Here is a 19,610-nt window from a genome sequence, read left to right on the forward strand (position 1 = left end):
ATCCACATTCTAAGAACGTCACACACACAGCCAAAAAATTCATCCGTAACAAAACCACCCAGCAAGCAACACAAATTTGGTGGAGCATTGTAAAATAACGACATGCGAGCAAACACATAAAATATATTTCCATTCAAAATCCTATTTTCACTAACCTAACCCTAAACCTAACTCTAATTGTAACTTTAAAGCTTAAAATAGCCTTTGTCCTCATGGGGAAGTGAGAAATGTAGTCACGAGGGAGAAGATTGTTTTACTATCCTTGTGTACCGAAAATCCTTGTGTGTGTGGGGGATTTTAGGTACACACTAGAATGGAAGAACAAGACCACACACACAACCATCTCAAAGACACATACAAAACACAGGCATTTTGTCAATGCTCTGCAGAAATGTGTTTGTGTCCACAGGGGGGCAGCACTAGCCTGTATCTGTGAAACAACAAAAACAAAGGAAGAAGACTCTTGGAAGGAAGACTGACAGTTGCTACATCACTCACACTAAACTAAAGACAGAGCACTCTGACTGCACCCGGCAGTGTGCATGTTCACATTTGTCCTATTTCCCTCATGTACTAATTGTAGTAGTACACACTTGTGAATTGGAAATGTTTTTTTGCCTATCCCAACTCTCTGAGAGTCCCTCAGAGAGTGGGGGTCAAGGCCAGGGTCAGCCATCAACTTATACCCCTGGAGCAATTAGGGTTGAGTGCCTTGCTCAAGGACACAGACAGGTTTTTCACTGTCAGCTCGGGGATTCGAACCAGCCAACTTTCGTTTGGAAAGTAGAACATTAGCTAGCTAGGAACACAACACACTCAGGAACAGGATTGGTACACCGAGGCCCTTCTGTACCAACATCACGTGTGTGTGTGTATGGTAATCTGTTCTAAGCTGCAGAAGCACACACTATAAACATATTTTCACGCCGGGGCAGGAGTCAGGCCCGTGTGACACAGACACAGATCCAATCCACACAAGCCGACTGACTAAACATGCCAACACAGTTCCACATATGAACAGCCAATACATAGCATGTGACGAGGATATCAATAAATACCCAATGTGGAGCCGGACATGCCTTGATAGCAATACTGCCCTAAAATGCCATAACAGTATGTTTAAATACAGTACTATGACGAAGGATGATTCTCCTTGGTTGTCTTCGTTTTGGAGATGGACGCAATACGATAGAAATCTGTGAGACTAGGAGACAAGGAGATGAGGAGAGGAGACTAGGATATGAAACAAGGAGGTTGAGAGGAAACAAGGATGCAATGATATGAAACAAGGAGATGAGGAAACAAGCAAAATTAACAAGTAGATGAAACAAGGAGACAAGGTGATGGAACAAGGAGATGAGGATAGGAAACAAGGAGATGAGGATAGGAAACAAGGAGATGAGCAGCACAGACACCGAACCGTTCCATTTTCAGGTCAAGAACAGGGATAGACCATAATAATAAAATGGCAGCGTAACCGTGGAAACAGGCTACCCTGGAAACGGGGTCACGCTATCCTCTGCAGAGACGGAGAGGCATTGATGCAGAATGAGCTTGTCTGTGTGTGTGTGTGTGTGTGTGTGTGTGTGTGTGTTGTCACTGTCAACAATGCACCACTAAGCAGCCGATGAAGCTACTGAGGGTCAGTTTGCAGTGCACTCAATTACTCTGGGCTACTGCGTAGTGTGTGTGTTCTTACATTTGAGTGAGGCACAGAGAGAAGCCAGCAGCAGTGACACACATTACCCTCTCTCTCTCACACACACACCTTAAATGTGAGTTTCAGTTTAAAGTCTAACAGTCTTAAACAAAACCTCTCTCTCTCACCAAAGACACCCAGTGTCCTACCTACACACACCTGACCTACAAACTACTGGAGAGAGAAAGAGTTGGGAGAGAAGAGGGAGTATGGAGAGAGTAGGAAGGGAAGAGAGAGAGTAGGAAGGGAAGAGAGAGAGTAGGAAGGGAAGAGAGAGAGAAGGAAGGGAGAGAGAGAGAGAAGGAAGGGAGAGAGAGAGAAGGAAGGGAGAGAGAGAGAGAAGGAAGGGAGAGAGAGAGAGAAGGAAGGGAGAGAGAGAGAGAGTAGGGAGAGAAGAGGGAGTAGGGAGAGAAGAGGGAGTAGGGAGAGAAGAGGGAGTAGGGAGAGAAGAGGGAGTAGGGAGAGAAGAGGGAGTAGGGAGGGAGAAAGAGAAATCAATCCCAGTCACATACACTCAAAATGTCTTTGTCTGGGGATAGTTTAACTAACTCAGAGTAACCAAAGAGCCAAAGATTACACACACACACTCACCATATCCCTCGCCTCCGACAGCCATAATAAGTGTGTAGAGAAATTCTCTCCTTTCTTTTCAGTTTTCCTTCATTTGCTTGCTCTCTCTCATTCCCTGTCATGATGAATCAGGGAAAAGCAGTGGCAGGCACAGCTCTGAGGCCCTGGTACAACTGCAGATCTCTCTCTTCCCCTTCCCTCCCTCCCTCCCTCCCTCTCCCTCTCTCCTCCCTCTTTCCCGTTCCCTCTGTGGCTCCCAGCAACAGCTGTGTTGAGCCTTCAGAATAATAACAGCCCCACAGTCAGTGTGTGTGTGCTCTTCGTCCCTGACAATGCAGTCTGGCTTCCTGTTTCTTTACCGTGTTCTAAATGTGTGTGCTGCGTTTGGCTGATGGTGTGTGTGTGTGTGTGTGTGTGTGTGTGTGTGTGTGTGTGTGTGTGTGTGTGTGTGTGTGTGTGTTTGACTGATATCGTATGTTCTGTCCTCTGGTTGGAGCTTTGGGTTTACTGTTTGGGGGGGTAAACAGAGTCCACATCAGAATGGGACAGAACAAGAGCTAGGACTGACCTTCCAGTGTCTCTGCAGGAGGACGAGGAGGCCAAAGCCCACTGCCCTCTCTGAAGGGATCCGAACTGAAACCCCATGGGAGTGCAGGGGTTAAACCTAACCACCCCATGTCTTAACCCCCTCTGTGATCCCCTCAGGATAAAAGTACCTCAACAGACTGCTTATAGAGAGACTGACGAAGGAGCAGATAAATTACAGTACAACAAATACAATACAAACTGTAGACAACTGAAAACTAGAACGTTACATCCAAACTACAACTCCACAAAAAACTGTACAATACAACCAGACAAATTATAGACTACAACTGCAAATCTTTATAAACAAAAAAGCAACCAAATTCCAATGTCAAAACCAAATGAACCACACTACCACTATACAACCACACTACCACCATACAACCACACTACCACCATACAACCACACTACCACCATACAACCACACTACCACCATACAACCACACTACCACCATACAACCACACTACCACTATACAACCACACTACCACTATACAACCACACTACCACCATACAACCACACTACCACTATACAACCACACTACCACCATACAACCACACTACCACCATACAACCACACTACCACTATACAACCACACTACCACCATACAACCACACTACCACCATACAACCACACTACCACTATACAACCACACTACCACCATACAACCACACTACCACCATACAACCACACTACCACTATACAACCACACTACCACCATACAACCACACTACCACCATACAACCACACTACCACCATACAACCACACTACCACCATACAACCACACTACCACCATACAACCACACTACCACCATACAACCACACTACCACCATACAACCACACTACCACCATACAACCACACTACCACCATACAACCACACTACCACTATACAACCACACTACCACTATACAACCACACTACCACTATACAACCACACTACCACTATACAACCACACTACCACTATACAACCACACTACCACTATACAACCACACGACCACTATACAACCACACGACCACTATACAACCACACTACCACTATACAACCACACTACCACTATACAACCACACTACCACCATACAACCACACTACCACTATACAACCACACTACCACCATACAACCACACTACCACCATACAACCACACTACCACCATACAACCACACTACCACCATACAACCACACTACCACCATACAACCACACTACCACCATACAACCACACTACCACCATACAACCACACTACCACTATACAACCACACTACCACTATACAACCACACTACCACTATACAACCACACTACCACTATACAACCACACTACCATTACAAACTGGGTGGTTCCAGCCCTGAATGCTGATTGGCTGACAGCCTTGGTATATCAGACCATATACCATGGGTATGGCAAAGCAAATATTTGTACCGATGTAATTATGTTGGTAACCAGTTTATAATTGCAATAAGGCACCTCAGGGGTTTGTGGTATATGGCCAATATACCACGGCTAAGGGCTGTGTCCAGACACTCTGTGTGGCGTTGTGCATAAGAACAGCCCTAAGCCGTGGTATATTGGCCATATATCACACCACCTCGGGCCTTATTGCTTAAATATATAACCAAACTACAAATATACAACTTTACGACCAAACTACAACCTTAAAACCTAACTACAACTTCACAACCAAAAAACATTCCAACTGCCTGGTAACAGCAGCAGGTCTTGTGTTGCTAGGCAGGGATTTGGTCCAACCAGACAGCAGATATGTGAAGTCTGGAGACGAAACTCCTGAGAGATCAGACTAGTAATCCTATTGGACCCTCTGACAGACTTTCTAGACACACACAGCCACAAGATCAGCCAGACCACAGCACTAGCCCACATGGGAGGCAAAGAGGGACAAACAGCACAAAGACAAAAAAGCAACAATGAAAATGAGGGAGGGAGAGACTCACCGTGACTGGGGCTGAGCGCCATGTTCCCAGAATTCAATGCTTCATCAAAACGGCCGTATATTGTCTGTAACCTGGAGACAAGAGACGGGAAAGGTCGTCAGAATACACACAGCAACATATGAGTAATCTGGATAGCGTGACAGGAGAGAGAAAACAGCAACACGTGTTGTCTGAAGGTGGGTGTGTCTCACATGCTACTAACATGACTCTCCCAAGCAAAGGTGAAGCATCAGCATCTGAACCTACAGTACCTCTGACCCAAACTACAGTACCTCTGACCCAAACTACAGTACCTCTGACCCAAACTACAGTACCTCTGACCCAAACTACAGTACCTCTGACCCAAACTACAGTACCTCTGACCCAAACTACAGTACCTCTGACCCAAACACACTGAAATGACTAGAATTAGTGTGGGGAAACAGATTTGAGCTCTACTCCTATTGAGGACATTAATAGTGACAGCATGCTGATCATCCAGACATCTTCTCATTGCCATTAATGAGAGTGTTGGAGTCAGAACAGAAGACTGTTCTGAGCTTCAGGCTGAGCGTCACCATCTCAATAACACAGCACCGCAGGAATCCTAACGAAGTCTACGACGTCACAGACAGAACCTCTGTAACATCTGCTACACACACACTCTGGTCACGTCAGCTACCACATACCGGTACATCTGTAACAAAACACACATTATTACTTACACACACTCACACACACACTCTGGTCACGTCAGCTACCACATACCGGTACATCTGTAACAAAACACACATTATTACTTACACACACTCACACACACACACACTCTGGTCACGTCAGCTACCACATACCGGTACATCTGTAACAAAACACACATTATTACTTACACACACTCACACACACACACACACACACACACACACTCTGGTCACGTCAGCTACCACATACCGGTACATCTGTAACAAAACACACATTATTACTTACACACACTCACACACACACACACACACACACTCTGGTCACGTCAGCTACCACATACCGGTACATCTGTAACAAAACACACATTATTACTTACACACACTCACACACACACACACACACACTCTGGTCACGTCAGCTACCACATACCGGTACATCTGTAACAAAACACACATTATTACTTACACACACTCACACACACACACACTCTGGTCACGTCAGCTACCACATACCGGTACATCTGTAACAAAACACACATTATTACTTACACACACTCACACACTCTGGTCACGTCAGCTACCACATACCGGTACATCTGTAACAAAACACACATTATTACTTACACACACTCACACACACACACACACACACACACACTCTGGTCACGTCAGCTACCACATACCGGTACATCTGTAACAAAACACACATTATTACTTACACACTCACACACACACTCTGGTCACGTCAGCTACCACATACCAGTACATCTGTAACAAAACACACACATTATTACTTACACACACACACACACACCCCCCCAAAGGATAAGGTTGAGATTAATAACGATAAGACCAGAGCAAACGTGTGTGTGTGTGTGTGCATACACACCGTCCTTCTAGCAGTCAAACCCCCAGACAGCTTAGCTCTCCTGATTACTGACGATTAGCGATAGGCTCCTCAGCTGCGTAGCATTTCCACACCGCTCAACAATTAGCCGACATTAGCATTTCCATATTGATTTATGCTCCGAATTAGCATAGCGTAGCGTACCCTAGCCGTTATCCAAATGAGCATAGCGATATCATTTCCATATGGGATGATTAATGGGTCAGCGTGTTGCTGCGTAGCGTAGCGTAGCTCCCATGCTACTGTCACGCTGGAGTCTTCTGCTCTTTGTATCTAACATGGTGCAGTGACTCAGAGACGGAAGGAGGGAGAGAGGGAGAAAATGAAAGAGGGAGGGGACAAGGGAGGTAGGGAGGAGGAGGAAAGAAACAGCAGGAGACAAACGCATATTACGCCGCACGGGCGAAGCACCACCCATCATCTCTCAGACACATACACCACCGGAAAAGGTTCAATCTCTGGGAAGGGCTTTGTGTGTGTTTTGTATGACATGGAGCAAGGCAGTGTTTGTGTGACAGCGCAGACATGCTGTTCCCCTTCACATAACCTCCCACACAGATTTCAAAAGGGGGAGGGGCTTTGGCACTGCCAGCACAGGGAGAGAAAGGCTGCCCCTCTCCCTCCCTCATTACATTTCCTCACAGTCTTTCCTATTCCCACTCCTTTCGTTTGTCACATTTACCATAGATACCCCTTCGTCTTCTCCTTCCCTCTCCACTCCTGGCCAAAGCTCTCTCACCCGATCCCACAATCATCTTTCTTTCTCAAAATCATTCCCTTTCCACCTCTTTCTTATCCCAGCTCTACATATTTCATCCTCCTCTCCCTCTGTCCATCTCCCACTCCCCCTTCTCTTTCACCTTTTCCTGATATGTGATCTGGTCATCTAGGCCTCTGGCTGCACCCCCATTACACACACACACACACACACACACACACACACACACACACTTTAAAACAGGCCTAAGCAGACAAAGCTGTCACTGAATAGAATGTTCTCTCCCAGACAGTGTTTGTCTGTATCAGTTAACATCACAGCATGTGACAGACAAAACACTATTTATTCATACAGGAGAGGAAGAGAGATGGAGAGCGAGGAAGAGAGAGAGGGGAGACTGTGCTCAGAATGACAACACTCCAGGCTCCTTATTATGGTAACCACGGTGACCAGAGCAAGTCACTCAATGGAGCTCTTCAGAGACTGCACACTCCTCCCCTTCTCTGTATTGTCCAGTGCCCTCTCCCACTCTCTCTGTCCCTCCTCCCCTTTTCCTTTCTCCCTCTCTTCCTTTCCTCCCCCTTGTATTGTCCAGTATAAAGTGTCTCTGTGTGTGACTGTGTGAGGGGCAGAGTGGAGCATGGTGTGGACTGGGACAGAGACCGAGCCAACACGTTTAGTATTCCCAGTCAAAACCACTTTGACACTCGTCATTCAGTAATAAAGTACATGGCAACAGAACCCACGGAGACTAGCCAGACAGAACTGCCATTTTTTTTTTAACAGGCTAGCATTCGACAGGTTTCTCCAAAAAGTGTCAACAACAATGGTGTGACAACTAGAGGTTGACCGAATAATCGGCATGGCCGATTAATTAGGGATGATTTCAAGTTTTCATAACAAAAATCGGTATTCGCCAAACGGGGGATGATTTAACAAAAGCGCATTCGTGAAAAAAGCACAATCGTTGCACGTACCTAACCATAAACATCAATGCCTTTCCTAAAATCAATACACACAAGTATATATATATATTTTGTTAAACCTGCATATTTAGTTAAAAGAAATCCAGGTTAGCAGGCAATATTAACTAGGGAAATTGTGTCACTTCTCTTGCGTTCATTGCACGCAGAGTCAGGGTATATGCAACAGTTTGGGCCGCCTGGATCGTTGCGAACTAATTTGCCAGGATTTTTCAAAATTATGACCTAACATTGAAGGTTGTGCAATGTAACAGCAATATTTAGACTTAGGGTTTGCCGCCCGTTCGATAAAATATGGAACGGTTCCGTATTTCACTGAAAGAATAAACGTTTTATTTTCAAAATGATAGTTTCTGGATTTGACCATATTAATGACCAATGGCTTGTATTTCTGTGTTTATTATGTTATAATTAAGTCTATGATTTGATAGAGCAGTCTGAGCGGTGGTAGGCGGCAGCAGGCTCGTAAGCATTCATTCAAACTTCACTGCGTTTGCCAGCAGCTCTTAGCAATGCTTGCTTCACAGCGCTGTTTATGACTTCAAACCCATCTACTCCTGAGATTAGGCTGGCAATACTAAAGTGCCTATAAGAACATCCAATAGTCAAATGTATATGAAATACAAATGGTATAGAGAGAAATAGTCGACGTGTCATAATTCCTATAACAACTACAACCTAAAACTTCTTAACTGGGAATATTGAACCACCAGCTTTCATATGTTCTGAGCAAGGAACTTAAATGTTAGCTTTTTGACATGGCACATATTGCACTTTTACTTTCTTCTCCAACAATTTGGTTTAAATAATGCAAAAACACATTGAGCATGTTTCATTATTTTTTTGAGACTAAATAGATTTTATTTATGTATTATATTAAGTTAAAGTGTTCATTCAGTATTGTTGTAATTGTCATTATTACAAATAGATATAAATAATATATATATATTTAAAATTATGATTATTTTATTTTTTTATAAATATATATATTTTTAAAATGTTTTATTTTAAATCGGCCGATTAATCGGCACTGGCCTTTTTTTGGGGGGGGCCTCCAATAATCGGCATCGGTGTTGAAAAATCATAATCGGTCGACCTGTAGTGACAACCCATACATGGCACATACAAAATAAATTGTAGTATACACACACCACAAGCACACACACACACACACACCACAAGCACACACATTCACACACAGAGAGACAAACACTCACCGTGTGGCAGGCAGGCCTCTCTTTCCCAGGTCGGCTCTGACTCTCTCTCCTATGTGGCGATACACATCCACCAGCGATGCTGTGGCAGCCTCACGCACCTGCACACAGGATACACAACATCCCACAATATTATCTCATCTTTGGATTTTATCTTTATTTATCTTGTATCATTATTATCTAAATACTTAAATAATATCATATTTCACATTATTCACATTTTAGTCAAATAGCAGATGGAGATAAGAATTACTGTAGCATTAAACATCTATTGGCCCTTAACTCTAAACATAAGCATCCTATTGGCTCGACTCTAAACAGGAGCACCATAACTCAAACTTGTGGACAGTAGCCAGAGGAGTCAACAGTACAGACAGCCAGGGTCTCAGAGGGGAGTCAACAGTACAGACAGCCAGGGTCTCAGAGGGGAGTCAACAGTACAGACAGCCAGGGTCTCAGAGGGGAGTCAACAGTACAGACAGCCAGGGTCTCAGAGGGGAGTCAACAGTACAGACAGCCAGGGTCTCAGAGGGGAGTCAACAGTACAGACAGCCAGGGTCTCAGAGGGGAGTCAACAGTACAGACAGCCAGGGTCTCAGAGGGGAGTCAACAGTACAGACAGCCAGGGTCTCAGAGGGGAGTCAACAGTACAGACAGCCAGGGTCTCAGAGGGGAGTCAACAGTACAGACAGCCAGGGTCTCAGAGGGGAGTCAACAGTACAGACAGCCAGGGTCTCAGAGGGGAGTCAACAGTACAGACAGCCAGGGTCTCAGAGGGGAGTCAACAGTACAGACAGCCAGGGTCTCAGAGGGGAGTCAACAGTACAGACAGCCAGGGTCTCAGAGGGGAGTCAACAGTACAGACAGCCAGGGTCTCAGAGGGGAGTCAACAGTACAGACAGCCAGCCAGGGTCTCAGAGGGGAGTCAACAGTACAGACAGCCAGGGTCTCAGAGGGGAGTCAACAGTACAGACAGCCAGGGTCTCAGAGGGGAGTCAACAGTACAGACAGCCAGGGTCTCAGAGGGGAGTCAACAGTACAGACAGCCAGGGTCTCAGAGGGGAGTCAACAGTACAGACAGCCAGGGTCTCAGAGGGGAGTCAACAGTACAGACAGCCAGGGTCTCAGAGGGGAGTCAACAGTACAGACAGCCAGGGTCTCAGAGGGGAGTCAACAGTACAGACAGCCAGGGTCTCAGAGGGGAGTCAACAGTACAGACAGCCAGGGTCTCAGAGGGGAGTCAACAGTACAGACAGCCAGGGTCTCAGAGGGGAGTCAACAGTACAGACAGCCAGGGTCTCAGAGGGGAGTCAACAGTACAGACAGCCAGGGTCTCAGAGGGGAGTCAACAGTACAGACAGCCAGGGTCTCAGAGGGGAGTCAACAGTACAGACAGCCAGGGTCTCAGAGGGGAGTCAACAGTACAGACAGCCAGGGTCTCAGAGGGGAGTCAACAGTACAGACAGCCAGGGTCTCAGAGGGGAGTCAACAGTACAGACAGCCAGGGTCTCAGAGGGGAGTCAACAGTACAGACAGCCAGGGTCTCAGAGGGGAGTCAACAGTACAGACAGCCAGGGTCTCAGAGGGGAGTCAACAGTACAGACAGCCAGGGTCTCAGAGGGGAGTCAACAGTACAGACAGCCAGGGTCTCAGAGGGGAGTCAACAGTACAGACAGCCAGGGTCTCAGAGGGGAGTCAACAGTACAGACAGCCAGGGTCTCAGAGGGGAGTCAACAGTACAGACAGCCAGGGTCTCAGAGGGGAGTCAACAGTACAGACAGCCAGGGTCTCAGAGGGGGAGTCAACAGTACAGACAGCCAGGGTCTCAGAGGGGAGTCAACAGTACAGACAGCCAGGGTCTCAGAGGGGAGTCAACAGTACAGACAGCCAGGGTCTCAGAGGGGAGTCAACAGTACAGACAGCCAGGGTCTCAGAGGGGAGTCAACAGTACAGACAGCCAGGGTCTCAGAGGGGAGTCAACAGTACAGACAGCCAGGGTCTCAGAGGGGAGTCAACAGTACAGACAGCCAGGGTCTCAGAGGGGAGTCAACAGTACAGACAGCCAGGGTCTCAGAGGGGAGTCAACAGTACAGACAGCCAGGGTCTCAGAGGGGAGTCAACAGTACAGACAGCCAGGGTCTCAGAGGGGAGTCAACAGTACAGACAGCCAGGGTCTCAGAGGGGAGTCAACAGTACAGACAGCCAGGGTCTCAGAGGGGAGTCAACAGTACAGACAGCCAGGGTCTCAGAGGGGAGTCAACAGTACAGACAGCCAGGGTCTCAGAGGGGAGTCAACAGTACAGACAGCCAGGGTCTCAGAGGGGAGTCAACAGTACAGACAGCCAGGGTCTCAGAGGGGAGTCAACAGTACAGACAGCCAGGGTCTCAGAGGGGAGTCAACAGTACAGACAGCCAGGGTCTCAGAGGGGAGTCAACAGTACAGACAGCCAGGGTCTCAGAGGGGAGTCAACAGTACAGACAGCCAGGGTCTCAGAGGGGGAGTCAACAGTACAGACAGCCAGGGTCTCAGAGGGGAGTCAACAGTACAGACAGCCAGGGTCTCAGAGGGGGAGTCAACAGTACAGACAGCCAGGGTCTCAGAGGGGAGTCAACAGTACAGACAGCCAGGGTCTCAGAGGGGAGTCAACAGTACAGACAGCCAGGGTCTCAGAGGGGAGTCAACAGTACAGACAGCCAGGGTCTCAGAGGGGAGTCAACAGTACAGACAGCCAGGGTCTCAGAGGGGAGTCAACAGTACAGACAGCCAGGGTCTCAGAGGGGAGTCAACAGTACAGACAGCCAGGGTCTCAGAGGGGAGTCAACAGTACAGACAGCCAGGGTCTCAGAGGGGAGTCAACAGTACAGACAGCCAGGGTCTCAGAGGGGAGTCAACAGTACAGACAGCCAGGGTCTCAGAGGGGAGTCAACAGTACAGACAGCCAGGGTCTCAGAGGGGAGTCAACAGTACAGACAGCCAGGGTCTCAGAGGGGAGTCAACAGTACAGACAGCCAGGGTCTCAGAGGGGAGTCAACAGTACAGACAGCCAGGGTCTCAGAGGGGAGTCAACAGTACAGACAGCCAGGGTCTCAGAGGGGAGTCAACAGTACAGACAGCCAGGGTCTCAGAGGGGAGTCAACAGTACAGACAGCCAGGGTCTCAGAGGGGAGTCAACAGTACAGACAGCCAGGGTCTCAGAGGGGAGTCAACAGTACAGACAGCCAGGGTCTCAGAGGGGAGTCAACAGTACAGACAGCCAGGGTCTCAGAGGGGAGTCAACAGTACAGACAGCCAGGGTCTCAGAGGGGGAGTCAACAGTACAGACAGCCAGGGTCTCAGAGGGGAGTCAACAGTACAGACAGCCAGGGTCTCAGAGGGGAGTCAACAGTACAGACAGCCAGGGTCTCAGAGGGGAGTCAACAGTACAGACAGCCAGGGTCTCAGAGGGGAGTCAACAGTACAGACAGCCAGGGTCTCAGAGGGGAGTCAACAGTACAGACAGCCAGGGTCTCAGAGGGGAGTCAACAGTACAGACAGCCAGGGTCTCAGAGGGGAGTCAACAGTACAGACAGCCAGGGTCTCAGAGGGGAGTCAACAGTACAGACAGCCAGGGTCTCAGAGGGGAGTCAACAGTACAGACAGCCAGGGTCTCAGAGGGGAGTCAACAGTACAGACAGCCAGGGTCTCAGAGGGGAGTCAACAGTACAGACAGCCAGGGTCTCAGAGGGGAGTCAACAGTACAGACAGCCAGGGTCTCAGAGGGGGAGTCAACAGTACAGACAGCCAGGGTCTCAGAGGGGAGTCAACAGTACAGACAGCCAGGGTCTCAGAGGGGAGTCAACAGTACAGACAGCCAGGGTCTCAGAGGGGGAGTCAACAGTACAGACAGCCAGGGTCTCAGAGGGGAGTCAACAGTACAGACAGCCAGGGTCTCAGAGGGGAGTCAACAGTACAGACAGCCAGGGTCTCAGAGGGGAGTCAACAGTACAGACAGCCAGGGTCTCAGAGGGGAGTCAACAGTACAGACAGCCAGGGTCTCAGAGGGGAGTCAACAGTACAGACAGCCAGGGTCTCAGAGGGGAGTCAACAGTACAGACAGCCAGGGTCTCAGAGGGGAGTCAACAGTACAGACAGCCAGGGTCTCAGAGGGGAGTCAACAGTACAGACAGCCAGGGTCTCAGAGGGGAGTCAACAGTACAGACAGCCAGGGTCTCAGAGGGGAGTCAACAGTACAGACAGCCAGGGTCTCAGAGGGGGAGTCAACAGTACAGACAGCCAGGGTCTCAGAGGGGAGTCAACAGTACAGACAGCCAGGGTCTCAGAGGGGAGTCAACAGTACAGACAGCCAGGGTCTCAGAGGGGGAGTCAACAGTACAGACAGCCAGGGACTCAGAGGGGAGTCAACAGTACAGACAGCCAGGGTCTCAGAGGGGAGTCAACAGTACAGACAGCCAGGGTCTCAGAGGGGAGTCAACAGTACAGACAGCCAGGGTCTCAGAGGGGAGTCAACAGTACAGACAGCCAGGGTCTCAGAGGGGAGTCAACAGTACAGACAGCCAGGGTCTCAGAGGGGAGTCAACAGTACAGACAGCCAGGGTCTCAGAGGGGAGTCAACAGTACAGACAGCCAGGGACTCAGAGGGGAGTCAACAGTACAGACAGCCAGGGTCTCAGAGGGGAGTCAACAGTACAGACAGCCAGGGTCTCAGAGGGGAGTCAACAGTACAGACAGCCAGGGTCTCAGAGGGGAGTCAACAGTACAGACAGCCAGGGTCTCAGAGGGGAGTCAACAGTACAGACAGCCAGGGTCTCAGAGGGGAGTCAACAGTACAGACAGCCAGGGTCTCAGAGGGGAGTCAACAGTACAGACAGCCAGGGTCTCAGAGGGGAGTCAACAGTACAGACAGCCAGGGTCTCAGAGGGGAGTCAACAGTACAGACAGCCAGGGTCTCAGAGGGGAGTCAACAGTACAGACAGCCAGGGACTCAGAGGGGAGTCAACAGTACAGACAGCCAGGGTCTCAGAGGGGAGTCAACAGTACAGACAGCCAGGGTCTCAGAGGGGAGTCAACAGTACAGACAGCCAGCCAGGGACTCAGAGGGGAGTCAACAGTACAGACAGCCAGGGTCTCAGAGGGGAGTCAACAGTACAGACAGCCAGGGACTCAGAGAAGAGTCAGTGAGTTCTCCAACTGTAAGGTCACTGTTTTTTTTATTTCACCTTTATTTAACCAGGTAGGTTAGTTGAGAAAAAGTTCTCATTTACAACTGCGACATGGCCAAGATAAAGCAAAGCAGTGTGACACAAACAACACAGAGTTACACATGGAATAAACAAACGTACAGTCAATAGCAAAGACTTATAGATGACCTGGAGTCAGTGGGTTTGGCGACGAATATGTAGCGAGGACCAGCCAACGAGAGCATACAGGTCGCAGTGGTGGGTAGTCTATGGGGCTTTGGTGACAAAATGGATGGCACTGTGAGACTGCATCCAATTTGCTGAGTAGAGTGTTGGAGGCTATTTTGTAAATGACATCGCCGAAGTCAAGGATCGGTAGGATAGTCAGTTTTACGAGGGTATGTTTGGCAGCATGAGTGAAGGAGGCTTTGTTGCGAAATAGGAAGCCGATTCTAGATGTAATTTTGGATTGGAGATGCTTAATGTGAGTCTAGAAGGAGAGTTTACAGTCTAGCCAGACACCTGGGTATTTGTAGTTGTCCACATATTCTAAGTCAGAACCATCCAGAGTAGTGATGCTAATCGGGCGGGCAGGTGCAGGCAGCGATCGGTTGAAGAGCATGCACTTAGTTTTACTAGCATTTAAGAACAGTTGGGAGGCCACGGAAGGAGAGTTGTATGGCACTGAAGCTCATTTGGAGGTTTGTTAGCACAGTGCCCAAAGAAGGGCCAGAAGTATACAGAATGGTGTCGTCGGCGTAGAGGTGGATCAGAGAATCACCCGCAGCAAGAGCGATATCATTGATATATACAGAGAAAAGAGTTGGCCCGAGAATTGAACCCTGTGGCACCCCCATAGAGACTACCAGAGGCCCGGACAACAGGCCATCCAATTTGACACCTTGAACTCTATCAGAGAAGTAGTTGGTGAACCAGGCGAGGCAATCATTTGAGAAACCAAGGCTGTAGAGTCCCGCCCACACACAGCCCATTCTGCCTCTGCGCTCAGCCCATCAGAATTCCAACTTCCTTCACACACACACACCGTGTGTGTGTGTGTGTGGTCAGCACAGACAGGATGAGTGACCTCAGATAACTGATCGGCAGAGGATAATGCATGAACTTTCCATCGACTCACCCCCCACACACTCACACCTCTTACCCCCCAGTGAGATGTGACTTTACAACCTTCATTCTCACTGGGCTTGCAGGACTTGGCAGGGTGTATTCATATGGTGCCAGTGTGTGTGTGTTAGCGCTGTGCTAAAAGAAGGGGGATTTTCCATAAACACACAGATTAGGTCCACTCCTCTTTGAGGGGGATTAAAACACTGGGGGTGAGGTACACACACATGAGCCATGCGCTTGAGACGTGATTGGCTGAATACAGCAAGTGTTAAATTCTGATTGGCTGAGAGCAGAGGCAGAATGTGTTGTGTGTGGGCGAGACTGCCAAGGAATATGGGTGATGGTGATTGGTCGGTACAGCGTGTTGTAGGGGTGTGAAAGTTAACGAAATTGGGATCCTAGCGGACAGCGCAATTGGAAGTCTATGGGTAACGCTAGTCAGCATTGGCTCGAAAACTACCTCCAACTTCCTTCATACTGGACAGAGACAAAACAATGACATCCAGGAGGTCATCTGACTCTGTGGAAGTAGATAAGAGGCCACGTTGCCCACTAAATGAAGAAATACTACTGCAGCTGGCTCTCCTGCTCTTTCTCTTCACTAATGATGCGAGTGTGTGTTTAGTCTTCGGTCTGTTGCTAGTACAGTATCCTATTCATCGATGATAGGCCTTGCTTTACTGACGTTGTGAGACGTTGCAAGCCAAGAAATTGCGAGATAGTTTTTGATTGGCAGGATAGGCCTAGTGCACGGTTCTGACTTTCTGCCTGGTGGCCGACCCGCCTAGACTGTGCCCCTCCCCTCTCTCTCCGTTCCTCGCTAGCTCGCTATAAAAGATGCAAGTGTTTGTGTTCTTGGAAGTACGGCAACTAATCAGTCTCCTCTGTTCCAAAAAGACTGAATCTTAAGTCGATTCCTAGAGGAAGATGGGTTCTTTCTACTAAATGTTTAGGTAAGGCACAGTATTTAATGAACTTTAAAGTACTTCTTTAGGAGAGAACGGTCTACACGCAGGCAGCTCCAGATTATTTGATTGACAGTTCTGGTTGCCTAGTGATGGACGTTAGTCCAGCTTCGGAAGCAGCATTCCTTAACGGACAAGTAAAATGCCTGTTCAGTGGCGCTTTGAAACCATCTCCAGAGAAGGTTTTGTGTGGGCATTTAAAAAGCCACTGTGTACCCTTACAGACAAACATGCCGTAGCCGAGGTGCTTCAAGGGGATATGACTGTGGCAGAAAGAAAGTTCATTCCCCAGTCCTTGAGGTCACACGTAATAGAACCATTAGTCTGCATTGTGTATAGACGGGGAGTTTTAGCATTTGTTTTTAATCGTTTTAACGGAAAACCAAAAAAGAAATGGCAGTTTAAAAGTTAAGCAAAATGATCAATTTGCCACATCCCTAGAGTGTAGGAGGATAATGATTGGGTAGCTGACAGGCACAGATTTCAACCCTGGGACAGACCCAGACGATGGGGTGGATGAAAAAAATCAACAATAACAAAAATCAATAGTTACATATCAGGATATCATTTATGATAAATGGTATCGTTTTGACAATACTGCAGTATTATTTTAGCGCTAGTTGGCTGTACCTGCAGATTATTCTCCATCTTAACAGCAACAAATAGGGAGCCAACATGTTTTCAACACTTTTATTTTCCTGAGTGATCAGAACTCGTTGTAATGGCCCTCCTGTCTCTCTGCAGCAGACATATGTTGAGCAATATGTTTGGAACATCGAATCCCAATAAAATCACATTATCGAATCGCAATTTATATAGAATCTTGAGAATTGCAATACATATCGTATCAGCACCTAAGTATGGTGATAATAACGAATGGTGAGGTCCCTGGCAATTCCCAGCCTTAATAGACACCCACACTAATCACTCTGTGGCTGAGACGGGGTTGGGGCCTCATGTTTCAGTGGTGAAGCCAGGGTTCTCTCTCACCCAGCTATTTAACAGTCTCCCATTGACTGGCTAATAACAGGGTAAAGGATTAGAATAAGAAACTCCAGCACACTGGCATTCCTGTATTGTCGTATACTCCACCATAGAAACACAATGGTTAGAACTTCTACGTTCTCCACAATGTGTTTAACGGAACTCAAACCTATAGCAGGTCTGTAACAGGGCTTCCTCTCTATGTTACATTAACACTCTACATGTTAGGCTTTAAATACAGACAGGGACAGAGACTGGGGACAAAAAGCAATTCAGGTTCACCCTCAAGCAGCGTCTCTTACCTGTGGGTTCTGATCTCCTGTCAGACTGCAGAGGTACGGAACGATCTTACTGAGACTCAAAGGCTGAGCACCATACCTGAGGGGGGGGTGAAGAGAGAGAGATGGTATGAGTTTAGCTGTGCAACCGACCATCATTCAGTAGCATTCACCAGTAGGCTATAGAGGGACCTTTAGCTACGTAGCAGCTTAGAATTTACCACAACAGTGTTGCTATTAGCGAGATGATGCTACAATTAGAGAGGAGATGCTAAAGGCTTTAGCTTTAGAGAGTGGTGCATGCCTCAGAGTAGTGTTAGCAGCATAAACTAACCCTGCAAGTCAAGTACTTTCTCCAGAAGTGTGCAACTTCACTTCCCTAAATCCTAACACCAGTCCAATACTTCTAAATGGGCGGCAGGTAGCCTAGTGGTTAGAGCCTAGTGGTTAGAGCCTAGTGGTTAGAGCCTAGTGGTTAGAGCCTAGTGGTTAGAGCCTTGGGCCAGTAACCGAAAGGTTGCTAGATCGAATCCCTGAGCTGACAAGGTAAAAATCTGTCATTCTGCCCCTGAACAAGGCAGTTAACCCACTGTTCCTAGACCGTCATTGTAAATAAGAATTAGTTCTTATTAACTGACTTGCCTAGTTAAATAAAGGTTAAATAAAAAGATGAGTGGAGAAGTGGACAGATTATTGGGACTCAGGGTAGGTCACTATAGAGCCACCAACTATGACCTCTAATCTCTCTCCCTCACCCAGGTAGAGGAGTCATTCTGGAGAGACAGTGGGTTGTGTGTCTTTATCCCTCTCTCTCTCTCTCTCTCACACACACAAATATGATTATGTCCCATGTAAGCTGCAGTAGGGGATTCATATTGTTCTGTGGTATATGACCCTCTCTTTCCTTTCCTCTCCGCATGACCTGTGACCTCAGGAAGTGATTGATGGTGAAAGAGGAAGTACTCACGTGTTGAGGGTGGCGCAGAGAACCAGACACACCCCCTCTCTGCTGCGGAAATTCTTATGTTTAAAACCAGGAAGCAACCTCTCCCACACATACTACAGAGAGAGAGATAGAGAGAGAGTTAACATTGAAGGAGTCTATGGGAGGCAAACTGAAGGGGGCTCAGCAGATTACTGATAAAGAAGGTTACAGTCTGTCTGTCTGTCTGTGTAAGTAATTTTCCATGCAGTTCTGGTTATGTCCAGATGAGGGAGCTGCTGTCCTGATACTGTCTCTGTTATTCTAGAGCTAGGCCGCTTTGGTGAATGATGTATTAATGATAGAATCCGAGAGAGAGAGAGAGAGAGAGACTGGGCTTTGGTTGCTGTAAACGCTCGCTCTCTGAGGTGAGCTTCTCACAGTTCTGCTCCTGAACTCCTCTACCCGGCAGGCCAAGCTGGGTAAAATATCCTGATTAAAGCCAGTTAGTTGTAATCAGGTTATAATGTGGCTGTAATGACATTCTGCTAGGTGATCTACAGTAGCTGCAGACCTCCAGGCCTGACACGTAACGCTCCTGGAATACAGGAAGTCAGGGAGGGGACGATCTGTCTGACCACGGGCATGTGACAGTGTGTGTCTTTACCCTCTCTCTCACTTGTGTGTATGTCTCACCATAGGCGATGCTGTGTGTATATGACGTGTATGTCTCACCATAGGCGATGCTGTGTGTATATGACGTGTATGTCTCACCATAGGCGATGCTGTGTGTATATGACGTGCATGTCTCACCATCGGCGATGCTGTGTGTATATGACGTGTATGTCT

The 19,610-nt window shown here is 47.8% G+C and overlaps 1 protein-coding gene across 47 annotated transcripts in view; it reads right to left on the minus strand.

The window, feature by feature from the left end:
- clasp2 (cytoplasmic linker associated protein 2) overlaps positions 1–19,610 on the minus strand; it is a 92,482-nt gene that overhangs the window by 61,678 nt on the left and 11,194 nt on the right. For 45 of the 47 annotated variants that reach the window (XM_045709372.1, XM_045709409.1, XM_045709404.1 and 42 more), the window contains exons 4-7: positions 18,807–18,898; positions 17,864–17,939; positions 9,310–9,407; positions 4,808–4,878 (exon numbers count right to left, since the gene is read on the minus strand). In XM_045709372.1, coding sequence (XP_045565328.1) covers positions 4,808–4,878; positions 9,310–9,407; positions 17,864–17,939; positions 18,807–18,898 — 337 coding nt within the window. Of the gene's footprint in view, positions 1–2,290; positions 2,434–4,807; positions 4,879–6,373; positions 6,685–9,309; positions 9,408–17,863; positions 17,940–18,806; positions 18,899–19,610 lie in introns of those variants that run through there. The other 2 variants (XM_014178058.2, XM_014178057.2) reach the window with 2 other exon arrangements.

Source organism: Salmo salar, chromosome ssa27 (assembly GCF_905237065.1).
Source record: "Salmo salar chromosome ssa27, Ssal_v3.1, whole genome shotgun sequence".
In the NCBI taxonomy this organism is placed as follows: domain Eukaryota; kingdom Metazoa; phylum Chordata; class Actinopteri; order Salmoniformes; family Salmonidae; genus Salmo; species Salmo salar.